At 43.9% G+C, this 21,643-nt stretch overlaps 1 protein-coding gene across 22 annotated transcripts in view; it reads right to left on the bottom strand.

Annotated features, from left to right (window-relative positions):
* Positions 1 to 64: 64 nt before the first annotated feature.
* MTSS1 (MTSS I-BAR domain containing 1) overlaps positions 65 to 21,643 on the bottom strand; it is a 112,232-nt gene continuing 90,653 nt past the window's right edge. For 3 of the 22 annotated variants that reach the window (XM_015856246.3, XM_015856247.3, XM_085539325.1), the window contains 9 exons: positions 19,137 to 19,294; positions 17,858 to 17,965; positions 16,837 to 16,934; positions 14,668 to 14,878; positions 7,799 to 7,918; positions 6,591 to 6,785; positions 4,776 to 4,940; positions 4,253 to 4,415; positions 65 to 2,958 (listed from right to left, as the gene is read on the bottom strand). In XM_015856246.3, coding sequence (XP_015711732.1) covers positions 2,261 to 2,958; positions 4,253 to 4,415; positions 4,776 to 4,940; positions 6,591 to 6,785; positions 7,799 to 7,918; positions 14,668 to 14,878; positions 16,837 to 16,934; positions 17,858 to 17,965; positions 19,137 to 19,294 — 1,916 coding nt within the window. In that variant the 3' untranslated portion in view covers positions 65 to 2,260. The remainder of the gene's footprint in view (positions 2,959 to 4,252; positions 4,416 to 4,775; positions 4,941 to 6,590; positions 6,786 to 7,798; positions 7,919 to 14,667; positions 14,879 to 16,836; positions 16,935 to 17,857; positions 17,966 to 19,136; positions 19,295 to 21,643) is intronic. The other 19 variants (XM_015856251.3, XM_015856253.3, XM_085539330.1 and 16 more) reach the window with 13 other exon arrangements.

The following is a 21,643-nucleotide window of genomic DNA, read 5'->3' as shown; positions in this document are numbered from 1 at the left end:
TGGAAGCTCATGGGGGTGACAGCAGCACCCTACAAGCAGGAAGTGTTTAAGAAGAATACAGTTGTTTTCCAGCAGTTCTTTATTTATAACGTAGGCTTAAGCAATCATTACAACGTAGAAGGGAGACACACTTACAGCAATTATTTATACCAGTTTAGAACAAAAAACTGCACAGGGAGAGGTCAACTCTCAGTACAAACTAGCAACTAAACCACAATAATTTACCATTAGAAACAGTTTATTTTTCAGCCGTGACACTGCTTTTACAATATGCAAAAACACAAACAATAGAACTATCCAAAGTGTTTTGTCACATTCTTTCTACATTGAATTTGGCAACATTTCATATTAAATTTTACCGATGATGCTACCGTTTAAGAACTAAACAAGTGAAAAGCTGTACTCGGGTACAGTTACATCCATTTATTCATCTCCAAGGTTTAAATAACACTTTTGAACTATTGAGATTTATCTCCTAGCAGTTCTTGTTGATGCAAAAAACCATCTCGAAGCCTCATTTGCACAACGCATCAGCTACTGGATCAGGGCTGGTGGGCTACACCACAGGCACTACCGTTGATTCTATTCTGTAGTAAGGAGCTTGTTTTTCAAAGAGAGGAAGGTTTCGTACTCTAAGAATCATGCCTTTTTTTTTTTTCTTTTTTCTTTTCTTTTTCGCTTCTAAGCCGTAACAGAACAAAAACCAACCGAAACAAACAAACAAAAAGGTCAGCAACCACAGCAGTGTAAAATGTTATATAGCACACAGTGACTACACGGTTACTAGAAGTTCACATCCAATGCGGTTATGTATTAAAGCATAAGAGGTTGTGGAAGCAAGCCTAGAGCCAAGAGAAATCTGCAGGGCACTGGGTGGGAGCTGCCTGGCGGAGGTGGCAACTGCAGCCCCGCGCTCTGCCTATTTCTGCCAGCCATCACAACAGGAATTGCAGCAAGAGCTCACTGTTACTTTAAGGAAAAAACCCAACTCTGAGTAATTCTATCAACAGCGATCCAAAAAACGTGACTTAAAAGTACAAAAAAAGGGAATACAGTGGTCAGACTCCCGGTATTATCAAATAAAAAACAAGCGTATCTACCTCCCCCCCACCCCCCCATTCCGTATTTAAGAAAAGCCAATCGACTGCCGTTTAGAAGAAGGTAAGAAAAACAAGCCCCTGAATTGGAAAGGACCACTCGCAGTTCAGTAGGCCACAAGCTGCTTACGCCTGTCAAATCCTTACGTGTTTTCTCAAAATAGTTGGGCTTCCCCAGGCGCCCAGCCTGCTGGGCACGGTCACAAAAAGGCATTTGGATAAGATCTGAGAACTCCCTGCTCGCTGGTTATAAACCTTTTCACCTTTGTACCTGCCTTCAGCCTGTCGTCCCTGTTGGCGTTTGGTGAGAGGATGGGCGCAACAGAAGGTGAGGGCGAAGGAACGGAGCCTACACAGTGAGGGCTGCATGCATGTGGCTGAGAGTTGGTGCTGTGCAGTCAGAAAGAAATGTGGGGAAAAGAAAAACAACAGCCTTGAAAACACCCCACGGAAACAGAACACTGCAATCCAATATGGCTTATTCTGATGCATTTACCATGAAGCTACCAGTAATTACTCCTACTAGGCTACTTTTGTGCAACAGCATCTGCTATTTCGATGGCATCTCCCTCCCACCCCCCACCCAAAATATTCGACCAACTGCAGGTTTCTTCCTCGCATTAAATATTGCTTTCGTCGTCAAGTTTTATTCCCGCTCTCCAGACTTCCTTCTTTTAGCGCTTGAATGAGGATCTGCTCCTCACCGCTCCACTTAAGCTTTGCAGTAAGTCCCACTGTTTGCTTTTTGAACCTCACTGTTACAAGGCGCTCTACAAAAGCTTGCAAAAAAGCCCAATTCTCATTAAATCCCTTTGCTTGAAGTTCACTACTCAACACGTCTGTTTGTTTGTTCTCCTACGATTTAAAACTTTACAAAGAGTTATAAAAAAGGTCAATGGGATTTGGCACCTTCAGAAAAAATTAAAAGTGTAACTTAGGTCAAAAAAATGTGGAAACAAATCATTGATATTTACAAATTAAAACGCCAGTGAAGATGATGTCTTACTGCGCTCTTTCACCATGGTTTCTCTTGTAGAGTACCGTCAGGCCATCTGTTATGAGGACCTTAATAATTCATTCATTACAGATCGGAATGGATCAGACAAACTAGTTTTCCACCCGGTTCCCTCTTGGCGGCTGGGTACTCTGGCAGCTCTTCGCTCCTAGGAAATACGAGGTGCCGAGCGATCGTTGGTGGTCGTCTTCTTCAGCTTGACGCCGCGCCGGATGGCGTTCAGCATGTCTTCTCCTTGTGGGATGTCCCCGGGGCTCAGGTCTCCGGGCTCAAGCTCTGGCTGACCCACAGGCACCAGGCTGCTCGCACCATCCCGCTCGCTTTCCTCCCCCTCGCTCTCTGGAACCGCCGGCCTCTGCTCGTCGGCAGTGCCCGGTTTCTGGCCCGCTGGCGGGGGGTTGACAGAAGCTTGTCCGCTCCATGAGGAGGAGGGCATGCTGGGGACGCTCTGCCCGCCGTCTCCTGCTGCTGGCGACTCGGGACTTTGCTCAGGACACTCCTCAGTCCCAGCGAGGGCGCCTGGCAGCCCCCCCGGGATATCGGGGACGGTTGGTGTTTTGACGGGGATCACCGGCGTCTTGATGGGGATCGGACCTGCCCCTATGGTGCCACGTCTGACGGAAGGTTTGGTGGAGGGGGTCCGCCTGATGGTGGCGACGCCGGGGGTGACGATGACCGGTCCGAGCGTGGTTGGCAGACCTGCAGTGGAAGCGGGACGCTTGGTCTGAAACATTCTGCGATAGGACTGACTAATGTCGCTGTTTCTTGGGATGGTGGAAGATTTGTCAAACTCTTGTTGTTCTGCCTCCTGGTCACCACTCACAGAGAAATAATCATAATCTGAAACTGACGCCAAATGACACAGTTAGAAACAAACTGGAGAAGACTGCTGAGTCACGTCACTAACTCTGAAATATGTGTGTGTGCACGTAACCAAAAGAGCCTTAATTGGTCAATACCAATTAAGGCAGGTCCCTCCTCTATGAGGAAGAAGTCTGAAACATGGTGACCAAGATTCTCATACTGTGTGGCTGAGGCCAGGCACCCTAAACCTGCAGCCTGCCCACATCCCTCATGACAGAGAACAAGAGCCGTACACATTCAGTACCTTTTCTTAGAGGATCTCATAAAGTAAGAAGGACTCGGTGTTTGTTGCCAATGTTAAGATTCCAAAGCCGGCATTCTACAAGCCATATGCTACCACTTGTAGGTACGAATGCTTAACATAGTCAGAGACTAAGCGGTGTGCTTTAGAATAGGCAGTGGGTGGCTCAGGGGATGGTGTACCAACTATTTCAGCAGCAAATATGATTATTTTGCAAACAGAGTAAATCCCAGCTGTCAGCTCTGCAAACTCAGCCTAAGCTTTAATAATCACATTGGGTTCCTTCCTTTCCACGTAAATGCTGAGCCAAGCGAGGCCCTCTGCAAGCCCTGTGACACCCTGCGATTGCACAGATCTCAGCTGAGCAAACAACACAGCTTGCTGAACTGTAAACACAAAACTCAGTCCCTCTCAGCTTGCTGCTGGGTCTAAAATGGCACAAAACCCAACATGTTACTGCACCTTCCCAAGTCTGCCCAAATGAAGGTCTCCAACAAATTTCTTTTCTCCAGCTACAGCCATTTCTGTTTGCATAGGAAATGAAGTAAAAGGTCACAAAACAGAAGTGAGAACAGGATCAGAGCACCGACAGAACAAGAAAGCAAAGCTCATGAGTACAGCTTTGCTAAGACATTAGTTTGAAAAGGATGCTGCTACCACAGAAGTGCACAGCGCAATACCAGCGTCATTCCACTTAGCTCATTAAACATAAATCCAGCACTTCCTTTCAAACTCTATCTTGGTAGCACCCCTGAACTAAAGCTCATTCTAGGAATGTACAAGAAAATAAATGTGTTCAGCACACTATGCAGAAATTCAGAATTCTATTTAGTTAAAAAATCCAGGCTGCATTTCAGGCTGGAAGAAACGTCATAGTCGTGACCTTCACCCCTTCCCTGACTGCAAAGCCAGTGGCAGCTTCTGGAATACTGGAATACAGCTTCTCATTGCTGGGGGGTGAGCATATGAGGGCCAGGCTGGAAGGCTTTGAAAGAGAATAGCTCTTGGATGGCAAATCAGTTCAGGGCTGTGTACCTTGAGATGGGATCGTGTCCTCTGAACAGCACGGAGTTGTGGTCTGGGTGCTGTAACCACTGGAGCACTGCAAGGAATCCCGACTGCTCCTCTGCGTGTCGAGCTGCAGACCTCTTGTCAGAGCAAGTGCCAGCTCCTCGCAGGGCTCCATTTCCTCACCCTGCTGGTTACACACAGAAAAGAGATTCATTACATACAGGTTTGGTCAGTGTTCACCAGCTTTGATCTGTTCTTTCACTCAAGCAGAGCTTGTCACCATCACAACTGAAGAGGACTGTGCCCAACCCTCCACCTGGGCTTAAGAACAGGCACCTCTTTGGCTGTCATTGCCCTACAAATGCCAACAGCCCAACGGTATATTTTTTCATGTCCAATGCAACTTCCACTAACTGCATCACCACCACATCAGTCCCACCTGCTGGCTAAGTATGTGCCAAGATAAGGCACGTCAACAAAGTATGGGCAGGAGCTGGCACATCCATTTCCTTCGCACCAAAAAACACATTCAAAATCAGAGCTTCACCCTTGTGGCAGCAGACACCGTCATGCTCCGAGGTCTCTGGGCCTCCTCGGGTGGGACAGGTGGGCCACTCTGAGCTCCGCCATTGAGATCTGGCTCGCGCTTCTCCTTCCGGCGCTGCAATGTGTTCACCATGGGCTGATCGTATGGGCCTGGCTTGGCCCAGTCCTAGGGAAAGGTGCTCATTAGTGACAGCTTTCATGAGTTACTGAGCTATAAACACAAATATAACAGTGCAAGAGGGCAATTTTAAGGCTGCAGATGATGTATCAAACTGGATTCATCTTTCTAAATAAGGCCGTAAATTAACTGATTTTGATTATATTTGAAAATCTTCATTTACAAAACCCACCTCCATTATTAAAGTAAACCTAAATTTCCTACTCTACCTAAGCTTTTGTCAATGAAGATATTTAGTATTTTAACACTACAGTTTTCTCTAATTGAAATACCCCTGTGTGAAAGCCTGTACTCTCAGAAACCCAAGTGCAAAAGTCAGAGGCACGCAACACAAAATACACATAAAGGTCCAATCAGCAATGCTGGATGTACACAAGTTCTGATACGTTCCTACATGTCTGCCATTTGAAAAATTAGGCCTAAAGAGATGTTTGATACATCAGAGATTACTCTGAGCAATCTCAGTTTGCTTAATGGCTGAATTCTGGTTCACAGTACGGAACTGTACTGAAGGAAGACTGATCGTTTTATTAACCTGTGCAAAACTGTGCTTTGCCTAGACAGCTGTGTCTGCTGTAAGCATTCTGCTGTAAAATGCACTGCCAAACTGCTTCTAGCACAGACACAACCAATGACACAGAAGCCCTGGGATCACTGCGGCCAACTTCTCGTGTTCATGTCTCAGTCTCCAACTGCTGGAGAGATAAGTGAGAGGTCTGCAACAAGGCATCTCAATTTACACATATAAGAAGGTCCCACAGTGCATACGTAGCATCACATAAGCATCCACAGGCATCAAGGACCTGTGCAGCCATTACCAGCTTTATTCCAGCAGTGTGAAACTTCAGGGTAACAGACAGGAGACCTGGTCCCACTGCTCCAGGGGACTGTTCCATAGGGAAGTGCCTGGCATGGATAAGTCCATGCTCTGGCAGAGCAGAGACATCTGGATGTGGAGGGAGATCCTCGCAGATCCAGCTGCGGCAACTGAAAGAAGTTGCTGCGCTCTGACAGACTTTATGGTCTCACCTGAGACAACAGAACAAGCTGTGGGAGTTCTTTCAGTCTGTGGCAGCAAAGTTAAGGCAGTTGCTGTCACTGCTGGGCTTCACTTGGTGACAAGCAGCTTCTTAACCCACTCCAGCTAGACCTACAAGAGCACGCTGCCTATGGCCTAGGGGGGGGCCAAGGCCAGCAGCTGCAGGGAGAACACTGTGTTGTTCCACAAGTGATTTCACCACACAAGCTGGGTACCAAGCTTGCACTTCTCTGCCCAACTGAGAGCTCTGAGGATACTCAACACACTCTCTGCTTGCTGAATGGAGCCCAAAGTGCTTCCAACAATGCCACATTCGTTCCAGCGCTAAACCACTTCTTATCTAGCTGTTATCAGCATTAATATGGTTTTTTGTTTGTTTGTTTTTTAATGTGTTTTAGAAAGCAAATTCAGAACTGACAAGGTCATTCAGAAACATTCAGTACTAGATTTTAGCTGATTATCACCATGCAGTGCCCGTTCAGAGCCATTTTCAACAGAGCAAATCAACAGTAATTACAGGGATTGAAAGGTAGCAACACCCGCTGTGCGCACACTCAGTATGAGGAGGTGAGGACTGCCACAACAAAAGGAACACAAACCTTCCAGCTAGGGATCTTAGATGATGGTAACATGCCTGGCCCAATGGTGTAATAATGAACGTAGTCTGGAAGGAGGGCTGAGGGAGCCCGAGTCCACGCGCGGGAGACAGGCGGGAAATGAGGGAAAGGACCTGCACCAACTGAAGCTACGGATGGGTCACTTGATAAACTACAGTGATAAAACCCATTAGACAACTGGAAACGAAACAAATAAACAAACAAAAACAGAGAAATTAATATAAACAGAATGAATATGAAAATACACTGTGACTCTGACGCTCTAGGGAGAAAACCGTATCTTAAAATAAATAACAAACAAAAAGAGATCTTAGCTTTGCCGCAAATAAACAACAGAAAATCGATACAATGCTTGGTTCAGAACTGAGATTGCTTGAAAATTGTTACTCGGTATAACAAATTTCAGACATCAATCTAGCAGTCATTGTCTCCAGGCTAAGCAGCATTGCCTTCTGTCCATGAAAGTGGCACACTGGAACGAGCTTTGGCAATTTAGTTGAATTTCTGCAGGCACAGAAACAAAACACTTCCAGTACCGAAGGTGTTTGCATTGGTGGTGTTTAATCCACATAGGCGGACAGAGAGGAAAAGCATACTGCCTTTGGAAATGACGTGAGCTGGCCGTGTGATGACATGGAAGGGGGAAAAAGAAAAAACCCAACAGCAAGGATTTACCAGATGAGAATGGACACTGCGCTCACTTCCTCCTCTGGTTCTGAAGGCATCCCCCACAATTTACTCCAACCACGTTCTGGCACAGTGTTTTGTACTGCTTTTAGTTTTGTTCAGAAACACGCCCCAATTGCTTGGCATAGCAACATGCCATCTAATGAGAGAGTGGAGAAGCCACCAATGGTAAAACCTGGCCAAGGTGCTCTTTGTCAGGCAACCAGCTGGGTTTGGGCAGCGCTCCACAGTCTCTTCAAACAGTAAAGGTGGACACCGAGATTGTCTTAGAACGTTGCTCTGCAAAATGGCCAATTTGTGGCGTCCCCCATCAGCTCCTTTTAAGGTGTCACCGTGGTTCATTCAAAGAGATTCAATTTTAAGGGAGTGTGCAGTAGTTCCTATTCTCATCTTCCCAGAGAGGAATCCTGGCTGTGTCCCATGCACATTTTTTTTGTCCAAAAGTTGCTGGGTTTGGATAACGAGCTAACAGGTTTGTATGTCTTGGAGATGAAGTTTTTCACCTTATCTGTGGAGGCCCAAGCCCCCATGGTGGAGCCTGAGCTGACTGAGGTGGGGGAACTGCACTCGCTCACTGACTGGCAGGTTTCAGAGGCTTCAGAAGAGGCAGAGCTGGACGAATTCTGCAGCGTAAAACAGCACAACGCAGGGAAAGGATACACAAGCCATCAAAAAGAAAAACAAACAAACAAAAAAGAAAGACAAAAAGCACATAAACAAAGACACACAGAGGAGAAAGGGAAGGATGAGAGAAGCAGAGGGTTAGGGTTTAAATAAACAATTAGAAACTGCTCAAAACCATTGCTAATGTTCAGGAAATCTACAACAAAACAAGCCATTTGCTTAGTGCAAGAACTTGCCACACTGCTTGAGAATGAGGGATCGGTCTCAACCCCTCATTACATCTCAGCATCTCAATTCTGTTAGCTGTCTCAGGGCAAGAAGCTGAATGGACCGGTGGTCCAACCATGCAATGTACCAAGACAACTGATTCATACAGAAAAGCAGATTGTCAGTACTTCGAAGACAAAGTTTAGATTGAAAACACGGAGCAGCAGATGTCACATTCACAAGTTCTCAGAGTTTCTGATCTGCAATAGCTCTTGTGAAAAGTTCATCTGAGTTCAAATATTATAGAACAGAGAAATAAGCAATACTTACCAAACTGGACGTGTCCAAAGTCTGCATGCATGTGCCTCTGTGGGGAGTATGCACACACCCAGAGCACTGACTCAAGCTTTGCTGCCCAGCAGTCAAAAGGAAGGTGCATGTACTCTGCTGAGTGCATAAATGGTAGCATGTGCTTGCCAGCTGCTTCCTCTTATCAGCAGAGATGGAAAATATCAAGGGCTCAGATGCAGAGGGAAAGAAAATGCAGGACACCAAATGTCCAACAAACAGCTCAAACATTCAGCCTCTTGCAAGGAACTTCTCTGTCACTTTCCAGTGCATGACCCTACGTGCGTTCACTGCTTAACACCTCCACAAAAGCAGGTGACGCAGACAACCTTTACTTAAGTCAGACAGACCTTACTCCAAGGTGAACAAGCATGTGGAACACTTTACTAACTGCAATCAGCATCACCATCAGAAAGGATGTGCATGTAGGTCTAGCCAAAGGCCCTGAAATAGTCAAAGACAACAGAAAAGAGATCGGGACAGCCCTGAGCTCTGTTCACTGCCAGGAAATCCAACACTGGCACGAACAATTCATCCTTTTGCAGTCCAAGACCTGTGAAGAAAACCTGTCTAAGGATACCACCAACATTTTGTCATCCCAGAGAGAATGACCAAGAATCCAGAACATGTTCTAGTACAGAATCTTGTGTAGCAGCATCTCAGTTTTCAACAAACAACATTCTGAACAGGGAGGGAAATCTCAACTGAAATTTAACTTCAGCAGTTCCCTAAGATGTGAGATGAGAGCTTGGGGTGAGCCTGCAATAACACAGTACCTGAATGAGAGGCAATGCAGAGGAATCACCAGTGCTGACACCCAGAAAGTTGGCTCTCTCCTCACTAGAACCCACAAATAAAGAATGTATGTACTGCTAACTGCCTACGTAAAAGGAGATGCCAATCTCCCAAGATGGAACAGCACTGCTCTAAGGACTTCAGTGAAGATGACCAGGGCTGCTGAAAAGCATCCTGAAATTATTAGTGAGTGGTGGATTTAAGTAAGGGATGTAAAACTCTGCAAAGACTGCTAAATAAAAAAGACAAAAAGAAAGCATGTAATGCAGAGGATTATCTTTTACAAATAATGCACACCCCACCTTCTGCTGGCATCAGATCAGACCTGCATGTACCATGGCAAGTGCATTTAGGTACCTGTGGGCTCAGCAAACAGGCTTGTATTCTGAGTGTGGTACGATGCCCTTTCAGCTCAAAACTTCACCTTAAAAAGTTGAGATGAATTTAAGATTGGAAGAATCAAGAGTGTTCATGGCTCATGAGAAGAAAAGTAGAAAGTATGCCATGGGGAACTGGATGACTGGTTTGACTCTTTGCATAACATGCTACGTTCCTGATGGAAAGCAACTTCTTTTATAGGAGAAATATCTCTGAAAATAAGAACATTAACAAGCACAGAGTTACAGATGTCTCCGCCTTCAAACATAACTACGGTGCATTAGACAGAGATGAGCCTATTTATAATGTTCTTAAAATCAGTTTTTATATTAAACCTCCAAGTTCTGCCTGCCCAAGTCCTGGGTTGCTCAGCAAAAGAAGCCGTTTGAGATCACTCACCATGAGAACACCCATACTACCAGTATACTACAGGGGTGAGGAAAGAATAAAGCTGGGAACATTATTCCAGAGAGCATGTTCTGAAACCTCATTCTTATGACCCACAAGAACTGCTGGAAGACTGTTTTGGGTCTGAGTACCCTGTACATGACAGGATTAACAGCAAAGGATGTGAGCTTCACATGCTGTGTTGTTGGTTTCTCCATATGACCATTCATAAGGGAGAATTTGAAGTTTACACCCAATATGCTATTCTTATTTACAAGCCAGAAGTTTAAAGAGATTATGTCAAATAGTGATGAAAATGGGTCATAAATATGGTTTGCTAGCAGTAGAGCTCCTTGGAGTCAGAGGATGGAAGAAGAATAAAAATACAAGTCCTGAAGATGCGAAGATTTGCTCAGTTTAAGTGATGTGTGGCAGACAAGACTGGAAACGGAGAACTTTTGAAATGAAGTGACTTCAAGGTGGAAGAAAGACAGAAGGAAGTCTCTCACAACACTCGGTGTGGTCATTTAACAGGCAAAGTGAGACACAGGGTGAGCCAATATATCATGGAGTAAAGTCCCTGATAGTTGAAGGAAAGGCAAGACGTGGTGGTAGGGAAGCTGCATCTCTTCATCTTGAGAAATTCCCAACATAGAACAGGAAGCCTCACATCTTGCTAAAAAAGGATTTGGTCAGCGAGAAATTGTTGGGGATGGAAAAATATTGAGCACCTGAGGGAAAAGCATAAAGAAAAAGAGTGGGTACAGGCAAAATGCTGCCTGGATCAGACTGCAGAAACGGTCCTGATTAGCTGAGAGGACCTGACTGTGGGAAGCACAGACCACCCTTCATTCCTTAGCAGAAAGTACATGAGCGGCTGAGAACAGAAACTGCTTGGGCCAAAGGTCTCCAAACTTCGAGTGCTTGCTGTAGGTGCACACACACACTGGCAACACGGGGCTGAGCAAGTTCTGCATCACATCCCCTGCAGTGAGCAACGTGACTCTGGGTTGCTTTTTTCCAGTTGGTTTTAGTTTATCCCTTTTAAGAATGATTGCTTCATTTGAACCGTTTTTAAAATTAGTTCTTTCATTTTAGCTCCTTTAACCCCAGGAGGTTATTTTTTTTCCCACAGCTGTGATAATGGTGGTTCTGCTCAGCTCTCAAATCACCTCTTCTGAGAAAAAACCCTGATGTTAGCAGCAGAAAGTTAGAACCGCTCTGTGCAGCAACAAGCAGTCCCTCAGATGTACGTTATGGATGTACAGCACGGTACCTGGTCTCCCACACACTCTTCCAAGTTCTTGGATTGTCTGCATCCTTTGCTATGCTCTCCATCCAAAAACAGCACTGCTTTCTTAACCCTTCCCTTCCTCCTGTACTAGACAAGAGTTTCCCAGGAGACCAAACTCTAAAGAAGCGCCTGTCCCTTTGTCCCTCTGCAGTCAGTAAAAGACACATCAGCTACATTTCTAAAAGCACAGGGACTGAAGGTCCCCTCCTCGGCCCATTTCATTTCCAGAAGTGAGGCACTACTCACTTCTAGCTACGGACAAACCCTTGGGAAACTTAATTTTGTGAAACAATGTTTGGGAGGAACAAGTGTCTGGTGAAACTGATAGATGCATTTATTTCTATAACTTTTTTTAATGGTTCAATTTAGGAACATACGGTAATTTACGTGGACAACTGAATAGTTGCAGCAATATATTCTCCCTATTCCACCTTCAAGCTATTTCAAGCAATGAAATTTACTCTAAAGTAGAATCTTAGCTTCCATGCAGAAGCAAGTTCACCTCTGGTTTCCCTCTACCATATTGTTAAGGGAAAATGGTTTCCAGAATATTCCAACAAGAAAGATTTAGTTCTCTGTTGTCTGACTACATGAACTGTTTGTTACTTTACTCCCTTCTACTTTAATCCGCTTCTTTCCCTTCCCTCACTTTCACTTCTGTCAAGTCATTACCAGCCCCTAACATCCAGCTCCAGAACCACTTTCCACGTGATGAAAATCACCACGTGTGCTCGCTCCAAGCCCAGCCTTCTACTGCCATCCCCTTAACACAGACTTAAGAGTTAAGTCTGTGTTAGGTGAGGTGGCATGACTGTGCCACCTCATCCCAGATCCTCAGCTTTGAGTACTGCACAGGGCACAAGTGATCAAATGGCACCAACCATGATGGACTTCCATTCATACTCTGCTTCCATCAGAAGACCTTCCAAGGTCTTTATGTGATCTCAGTACATGCAAAAGGCAGCGCTGACCAAGGCTGACCTCACATCTGGCGTTTAGAGAAACCATTCACCTTCAGAAAGGGATCTGCACTGCTTTTCACCCAGCTGCACTTGTCTGATAAAGCATTTAGGAAGAGCCCCTTCTAAATGCACAGCTATCTGTTAGAGGCTAACGCTTTTACTCCCAGTGATGTCAAGAATAATGCTGTAGAGAATATTGGGAAATACCGCATATTCAATAAAAGAGAATAATCACTCTTTCTCTTTCTTTCTACGCAGACTGTGATAACTGTGAAGAATACTCAGCAACTGCAGGCCTGTTCATTTTGACAGCCATCCCTCCACTGGCACAGCCTGCATCTTGTTCAAATCCCTGTTTACTTCTTTCAGATTTCATCCTTTATCTGTTGTTTTGAATGTACTCGGATTAATTTTCAGTGTAGGTGTGAGTATAAAAGCTTCATGTAGCTCACATAGTCCCATTCCCATAACGTGGGGATTTTATGTGGCCCCTTTCTACTGTCTTTTGAAGTCCTTTATTAAAAGAAAATGGGCCTTGTTGCCCTAAAACTACTGCTGTTAGCAGATGCCACAGCACACAGCTAGCAAGCATCAGCAAAGTGTCCACCTGCACAAGATACATGGCTTTTAATTTCCTTTGTTGATTCCAGAGTTTGCTTTTCTGCTTCCTCAGTGTTGCTACCAGAAACAGTGACATCAGTGCTTCAGAAACAGTCTGCAGCCGCTACCACTGCTCCTCCCACCCACCGCCCAGCCTCCAAGCACAGCCCCAAAAGGAAGATCTGTCAGTTGGTTAGAGACACACAACACAACATAACGCTGTAAACTGAACAGCTTCTCAGTAAGCTCACAATCACAATTATCTGTCAGCACAACACACACATTTTACTTAGTGCTGAACATACAAAGCGAGACACTTAAGCAGAGATGAAGCGGCCAGGCAATGATCTGTTACCTTTTCCTCTGCGTAAAGGTATACAGAACTAGAGACACACAGAGCACATACCTATTTGTTATACCAACACACTACACTTGTCAAGTCAATGCCACACTGCTGCAGCCTTCTACAGCTCATGAATAGCTCAAGTGATGCTTGGATCAGTTTGCAACTTTATGGATAGTTTCTAAAATGAAGTGAAAGCGTATGAACTTAGCTGGTGTAGATCAGCGTGACTCCATCGACTTTCAGGATGTTCTGCCAGCTGATACCGGCCTAAGTTCTCTCCCTTTTTTAACAGGGGAACTTGCAAAGAGAGGTGTTGGGTTTTTTCCATGCTAAGGGCGATTGCAAAGTTACATCCTCATCAGCAAACACAGCACCATCATGTAGATTACCACCCTTTTATGCAGGTGCAGCAGATACTATGAAAATCAAAGATGATGCTAGCATGTATAACCAATGTATGTATCTTAAAAGTCAACTTCCTTACCTTGTTACTATTCCAGTTTACTTTATTATTGCTCATTTACTTTTTTGCATTTCACTTAGGTTAGCCATAGCCAATCTAAACAAAACATTCATTTTATTAGTGTGCACAAAGTTCTTCAGGTTGTCATCTATAAAAACAATGCTGATGTGCCCGGACTGGGGACAGTTGCAGATGTATTCATTTGAAAACAAAGCATTTTTATTAAATGAAAGAGTATATTGAAAGAAAAATGCTGAGCTTCCCTCAAGGATATGCCCCAGGCCTAAATGAACCGGTGCTGTTGTTGATGATACCCTAAAAATTTCACTGGGAGAGCTACCTACTAAATGTAAGCCTATCCACAGAAAGGGATGTCATCAAAAATGACAAAACTAAAGCCTCCTATGGCGCTGCTAATAATATTTTGACACCGAGTCTCCCAGGCCCTTTGTAGGGGCCCATTTGGTGGGAATAAAAACAGTATTCCTGTTGCTAAAGCCACCAGTATCAATACAATGGCTGTCAGAAGGCTGTGCTGGCACTAATATTTGTCCATTAAAAAATGAACAGCCATCAGATATGAACAAGTTGCAATCAGCGTAGGATATTAATTGGTAACTTCAGTGGGTAAAGTGAGCATTTACTCCTGCAGAGTGGGGTATCTTAGTCCTTCCCCTCTGTACCCATCTGAAAGTTAGGCGTCCAGGCTCCCTTCAGGGCCAGAGCAAAAACCGCATCCCCTGAGAGTGACTCATCCCTTTCTTCACCGCCAGCTGCAACAGCAGTGTGTATCGCTCCAAACAGAGGCCCAACTCTTAGATGGATGAAGTGCAGTCAGACCAACCCTCGGGGATTAATCTGACTTCAAGGTACCCCAAAGTTATATCACATCCTTTTGTGAAAGGTGAGCCAAGTGAAGGAGTCCAGCTCACACTCAGGTTTTTTTTTGTTCTCATGCTTGCACGTACCTGGTTAGGTGCTTCTGGTGGCATAGGGGATGGCGATTTGGACTGGAAAGCATCCTGGGACATGAATCCAGAATCATGGGAGGACACACTGGACAGCCTCATGGGTGCCTGCTGAGGCAGATTGGAGCTGCGATAGCGATAGTGTGAACTAGGTGAGTGCGAGTGCGAGCCACTGGACCGGGAATCACTACTGTTAACGCTGTTCAGACTGCTGTGAGAGACAAAAGGAACAGAGAAAGGAAAGGGGAGAGGAAAAGACACAAGGGTGGGGTGGGGAGAGACCCGTATACAGTACAATTAACATTCCACATGTCTCTAGCAACAGGCAGCATAAACCGGAAAAGAAAAAATGTTGACAAAATAAATTTAAATATATATATATATATGCACATATATATCAGTAAGGAACCATAAGCAGCTGCAGTATCCCTTGTGACCAGAGAGAAAATGGCATTTTACCTGGGATTTTACTTAATAAAACGTTCTGTAACCACTAGCAGTTCGAGTTAGGTTATGCATGAAGGGTGTGTTACACGCACCCTGGCCTTTACACTTATGAGCAAAGAAGCTTGCTGACAGCTCTCTTGTACTGCACCAGGGACCACGTTTTCAGAGAAATCTCTAGCAGAGTGTCCAAAGGCATCACGGCTCAGCTACAAGTCTGCATCCTGACATGCAGTTTTTGGGTCAGCCAGTGGCCAGCATATGAGATTTCTGACAGCACAACCACAACCCCATATTCTGAGTGTCTGGGACAAGTTTCTCTCACATGAATGCTTTCTATCAGGAATAAAAGCATGTGATGGTTTATTCAGTGAAGTCCTGTCTCCAGGTATGCAGCTTTAAGAAAGATCATCAGAGAATTAATAATCCAAATTAATATCCATTAAAAGAAAGACACACAAAAAACCCCATTTCAACCAATAAGATTGATTTTAAATCTTGAGTACTCGTGAGCAACAGCAAAACATGGGAACAGCTAAAGTTTCCTGCTGGGGTGGCTAAGCAGGACTAGCAGGATGCATCACTTTGAAGGTATATTCCTATCTTCACTGACATGCGTCCACTGCCCAGCTGAGGAGACGGCTCTAAACTATACATGGGCCAGCACTGCACCACCTGGTCATAAATTCCATGTACACAGAAGGTGGACAAGTCAGCCAGTAGCAAAGGAAGAGGAGCTCTGCTATATTTTATTCACACACAGTAGTACCTGTATAGTTCTACCACACAACATTAGGTTGATTAGGAACAGATGATGGATTTTCAGCCATTTTCTTTTATAGCGTCAGGATATTGCATCTATAAGCCTGTGCTCATTGCTCGAAATATGCATGTTTTCATATATATATAAAAGTATTGAAGGATTTTTTATATATATCTGCATGCAGAGACAAGTAGATACATAAAAGAAGTCATGTTCACTTGCTCTGACATGTTATAGGTAACTTTGCTCATACACAGGGAACCTGTAGTACATTATTCATAAAGCAAACTAAAAGGTAATCATTTGAGAGCGGCTACAAAGGTGTTAGAGCAGAATACACAGTAGGATGTCTTCCTTTTCAATGAAAGGAAAGAGTAAATGTAGACACCAGGTACAGGGGCAGCATGCTAATAAACTGTTTCACGAGAGAAAACAGTTTTACAGAGAAAGCATAGACAGAACCCAGTGTTTCAACATATTTCAGGACAGCATTAGACAGCATTAAACAGTAAAGAAAAAACACAACTTGTATCAAAGAAGCATTCCCCTCTACCAGACTGACAGCGTAACTGCCAAGAATGTTTTTCCTTTTTAAACAGTTAGCTTACTGATTAGTAACAGCTACTTAGAATAATCTAAGAAGTTACCATATGAAAAACAGGAAAGGAAATTACAAACGAACAATCTCAGAGCTTAAATTAGTACAGTCTGCTCTTTGATCTGAAATGGCTTCAAGAGAACTGGATCAAAAGCATCGTCAAGTTGTCTTGAGCTTGAAAGTTGTTCAGTGATGCCCATCCTTTTTAATACTCCCAGTCACATACTTACATGGATAAAGACCATGAGGGATTTATTTCATTAAGAGTTGTTATTTAAGTATCAACACAAATCCATACCACAGTCTGAACTTGCCTCTCTTTGCCCCCAAACAGGTTAGAATGAAATATTACCAGTCTACTTACCTGCAAACACTAGATTTTCTGGACATGGTGGTACTGGGAGAGGATGGAGGAGTCTGGTATGACCAGCTGTAATCAGAACCTTTCAAATCTAAAATTACCTGATGAAAGATAATCAACAGCATCAAGGACACGGAAATCTTTTTTCCTCTATTAGCAGAAACCACTTGCTGGTCACACAACATTCATTCTCATTGCAAGATTTCAGTACCAACTGACCCATTTTTTCTGCTAGAATTACACTGTGCGTGTTCAGTTCTCACGGAGGACAGTCAACTCTGGGTTTCCAGAAACTACGGTTCCTTAACACTAGAACTGCTATCACAGAAGGAAAGTTCAGATGTGAACAGAAAAAAATCTTCAAAAAGTGAACTGAAGTTTCGTTTTATCTGTATTGTAGGCTGCAGGTTTTCTTTTTCTCTTATAAAAAAACCAAAAACTGCAGCAGCTTCAGCATTTAGAAACTCACATTAGGAAAAAAATGAAGATCCAATACCCACCAGCAACAGAGCCTTCATCCTTCATACTTTTAGGTCAATGATAAGGCTTTTAAGGCATGACAAGAAAACTGAGTTCAGCGGGGCTGAATTAAAGGATCCTTAACGACACACATTTTCTATGCATTTTAATGACGGCACGTAATAATGTTCAAACGTTAGGCTCCATCAAGATATCTGATCTCAGCGATCTTGTGATCACACATAGACTGGGATGTTCGAGCGTAGGGTGAGGAGGTATCACCCATTCAAGTACCCTCAGCAGAAAATGGGCATTTCATGCATTTTGATATATTTTTGCTAACTACCACTTCACACTGCTCTCCCCAAATAATTCAGGAGCACTTGGTTGGTACTTCAAATCCAAGTTTTTAAAAGTTGCTTAATATTAAAAACTACATTGCTGCAGAGAAGAATCTACACAATGTAACATTAAGCCACTAAATGCTGGCAGTGCTGGCAGTCAGTGTTTCTCACAACACACAAAGCATTTAAAAGCTGAAAATAAGAACGTCTTCCACACTCACCTGTTCGCTTGAAGATGGCAACTTGTGTGGATCCATGGTGAGACTTTTCAAGTCATCTGATATCGTCTGTAAATGGGTTATTTCTCCCAGCATTGATATTTCTTCTTCCTGAAAAGACAAAAGAACAAGTCTAATCACAGCCTTGGTTTTAGAAGTCTGACCCATGACACAATGCATTTTGTTTTTCCTGATGACTGTAGCAATGCCCACTGGAGCTGCTTTTTCCTCATCAATTAAATAATCACTGCTTATGAAAGAGAGCTGGAAACATTCATCTAGAGTTTTATGATTTAGACTGGATATAAAGTTTGGACATTAACAGTAGTGAGGCACAAGGTGTACAGAGAGGTGGAGGACACCCCAACCTTGGAGACATTCAAGGCCAGGCTGGCTGGGACCCTGAGCAACCTGCTCTAGCTGTAGGTGTTCTTGTTTGCTGCAGGGGATTCAGACTAGATGGTCCTTACTGATCCCTTACAACTCTAATGATTCTATGACTCTTTTAAGACTGCTCTATGTCAGTAGGCCCAGAAATCCTCTCATCAGTGAGATGATATCTCAGCCTTCTTTCTGTGACAGTTCCAGAGAGTGTCATTCTTGTGGCATCTGGATTAATTTTAACTCTTCTTTGAACACTCACTAGTGGACCTTCAACTTCTAACTTATAAATAGGAGCTGAACTCATACTTCTGCTAGCTTTTGAAATCTTTGCGATTAAGGCACTATACAGGTGTGAAATATTAGCATCATTCTTGCAGAAAGCCACGAACGATTCATTGCTGGGCTTCAGACAACCTGAGATTAGGAAAATACACTGAAGACCTTTCAATGAACTGAAAAAAACTGTCACGCTGGAGGAAAAGAGCTGCCAGAAAACTGCATGGAAGCAAGCTGCAATCTGTCAGGTAACATCACTATAAGCACAGGGGAAGTCTTAAAACATTTATCAGAGCTAGTACTGGAGTAGGAATAAGGAAGGTTTATATTAAAATGTGTTGATGAGAAAAAAAGCAGCGGAAAAAACAGTTCATTGTCAGTGTCTCAAATTATATGCAGAGGGAACTTGAACTCTGCTAAGCATCTGCACCCACTATTTCCCCATTAGTCTTCTTAAAGGCATCCAGTACCTGTGGCTGATGGATTACATTATGTGCTTACAAGTAAGTGCCCATCTTGCACCATTTGCCAGCCAGAGATGCAGACTGAACTTTATCTTTCTAGAGGTTCTTAGACACATCCCATTTGTGCACTGTACCAACTTTAAATGGAGAGCTCTTACTATCACAGGCCGCAGCATCGAGATGAAAGTACAGAATCGACCACGCTCCTCAATCAGAGCTTTTCTGACAGCTTGCTTCTCAGTTTCTTCAAGCAGCAGGTACTTATCATTGACATCTTGCAGAGCACTGTCCAACTGGGGCTGAATGTCACCCCGTCCTGTATGAGGAAACAATCAAAAACATGTTTTGTCATAACTGCGGATCTATAAAGAAGAATAACTTATTTTCAGTCAGCGCTGCTGCCAGATCATGCTTTCGCAATTCAAGTCTCAACCAGCATTTTCCCTTAAATCAAATTAGCAAGGTTTCTTCCTCAAGTATTTCATTGCATCTCTTTCCCTTTTGCATAGACTAGAAACCCATCTCAATTCAAAAAGTTTCAATAAGCCAAATATATCATTTCATGTAAGGACTTTCTCAAGGTGTTAGCTGAAGAAACCCTTCATATCATCCTTGCTGAAAACCAATATCTTACTAATTGGGACCAACCTCAAGTATATTTCCCTTCCTTCCTACTGTTATGCTTCGCAAGGTCCTATTGATAATCTGTGGAGCCACTAAATGAGTGAATGCATCTTCTAGATGAAATGTTAGAAACATGTCACTGGATTCAAGTGCTTTACGCAAGCAACTGACAGAACATCTTTCATAATGCTAAATCCAGACCTGAAAAACTATCAACATCTCAAACTCATTCCACCAGTTGAGAAGAGCTGCTGCTCAGCCATTGGATCGCTGCGCCAACACAGCCGTAGTCACAAGATCTTTTCATGCAGTTACACCTCTAAATATTTTAAAGAACCTCAGCTGTGCAGACCTTTCTCAGTCCTCCTAGAACTAACAACACGTGCAGATGAACTGTGCCAGGCACATCTCCATTCCACTGTTACTAAATACCAGGAAAACAACATTTTCCTGGTGAACTTTCAAAAACAGTGAGTTGCACCTACCCAAAATCAACTCTTATGGACAGTAACTGTTGTGCATGGGTGATTCAGAACTATGAGCATGAGAAGAAGTCTCTTGATGTTTGTAGAACATAATGTAGATGACTCAGTCAGGGTTACAAAGGAAAGTCTTTGTCTTATCATCATATGTATTGATCCACTGCTCCAGAGAGAGGTGGAGTTGTCAGCTCCTCAGCACTGTCACGCAGACAGAGCAGCAAGAAAGACAGCAGGAACAGAAGCAAAGAGAGTCGTGCTGCATTACAGGCATTACAGACTGGACACATCCAAATTTCCCGTGTTCCAGGCTAGACATAGCCCAGACAGCCATGAGCAGAGCTCCTGAGACACATCTTCAAAGAAGTGTGCACAGAGCGATGCCAGCACAGCCACCACCACAGCCACCTGGTACCAAAGTACCAGCATGAACACCCAGTGCCCGGTCCTCTAGGTCTCCCTGACTGGCGCAGTGGGGTCATAAAATCAGTTTGGAGGTAAACAACTTTAGGATACTCTAACATTATGGTTACCAGCTTCCCATCTCAGAATTAGCATATGGCAGAAACAGTTTAGAGAAGAACTGAGGAGGTTCTGGTGGGCCTTCTCACTTGTCATCCATAGGAAGCAAATGGGGCCCTTCTGACTGAAGACTTTTGCACATTTCGGGCCCTTCTGTGCTATCAGATGCAATGACTGTACTTCTCTGGAGCTGTTCTTTCAAATTCTTCATGAAACTCAGAACCTTACTTTCAGAGCTGCACTGGTGAGAACACACATTCAGAAAGTAACCAGATTCCACTGACAAAATGGGTTCAATTAAAGTAAATTTGGGTAATTTACTTGGACCCCACAGAGCGCCATGTCTTGGCACAGTGCAACAGAGCACCCAAAACACAGGTCAAAAATAAACCTCATTTACACCTTTGCAACCCACTGAATTCAACATTGTTATCAGAATAATGATCAAACTGTACACTACTACACTGTGTGTCTATGTACCTATATGCTTATATGTATATAAAATAGCTTTCCAGCATCATCCATAGCCCTGTGAAGTTTCTTGTTTATTCCTGCACACAAGTCAGGAAGTTGATGGACACTCCTCTGAGCTACTTTTCTGGAGGGCTCTCGGCACCTGCATAGTCAGTGTGAACACTGAGGCTGTGGGGTATAATTCAGAGCAGGAAACAAGCTGAGGTGAATCACTGGGATGAGGCTCTGAAGTCAGATGTTTACATGGCATGAATACATCTCTTTCTTGATGTATCCATGCAATTCATTTCTTAGGTACAGAAAAGCTTTATTAACGTCCTTTGAAAGCTCCATAATGCAGTCATCAATTTACCAAGCCTTTAGAAATCTGGCATAACTCTTCCCACTCTGCATCTCCAGCTGCCTCCCACAGCACTCAGGCAGCTCAGGAATTTGAGGGATGACATCTCTGCCCAGTGTAATCCATTTTCTTGCTAAGCAGCCTAGATCAGAGCCCCTCAACAGCACAGCTACACCTAGACACCAAGGATGTAAGGGCCAGCAGCGCTCTGCCCCTCTCCCACCTC

The sequence above is a fragment of the Coturnix japonica genome, chromosome 2, assembly GCF_054131305.1.
Source record: "Coturnix japonica strain WE chromosome 2, WE-NBRP24, whole genome shotgun sequence".
NCBI lineage: Eukaryota > Metazoa > Chordata > Aves > Galliformes > Phasianidae > Coturnix > Coturnix japonica.
The sequence above is the reverse complement of the archived record's forward strand: the minus strand, read 5'-3'. Positions and strand labels throughout refer to the sequence as shown.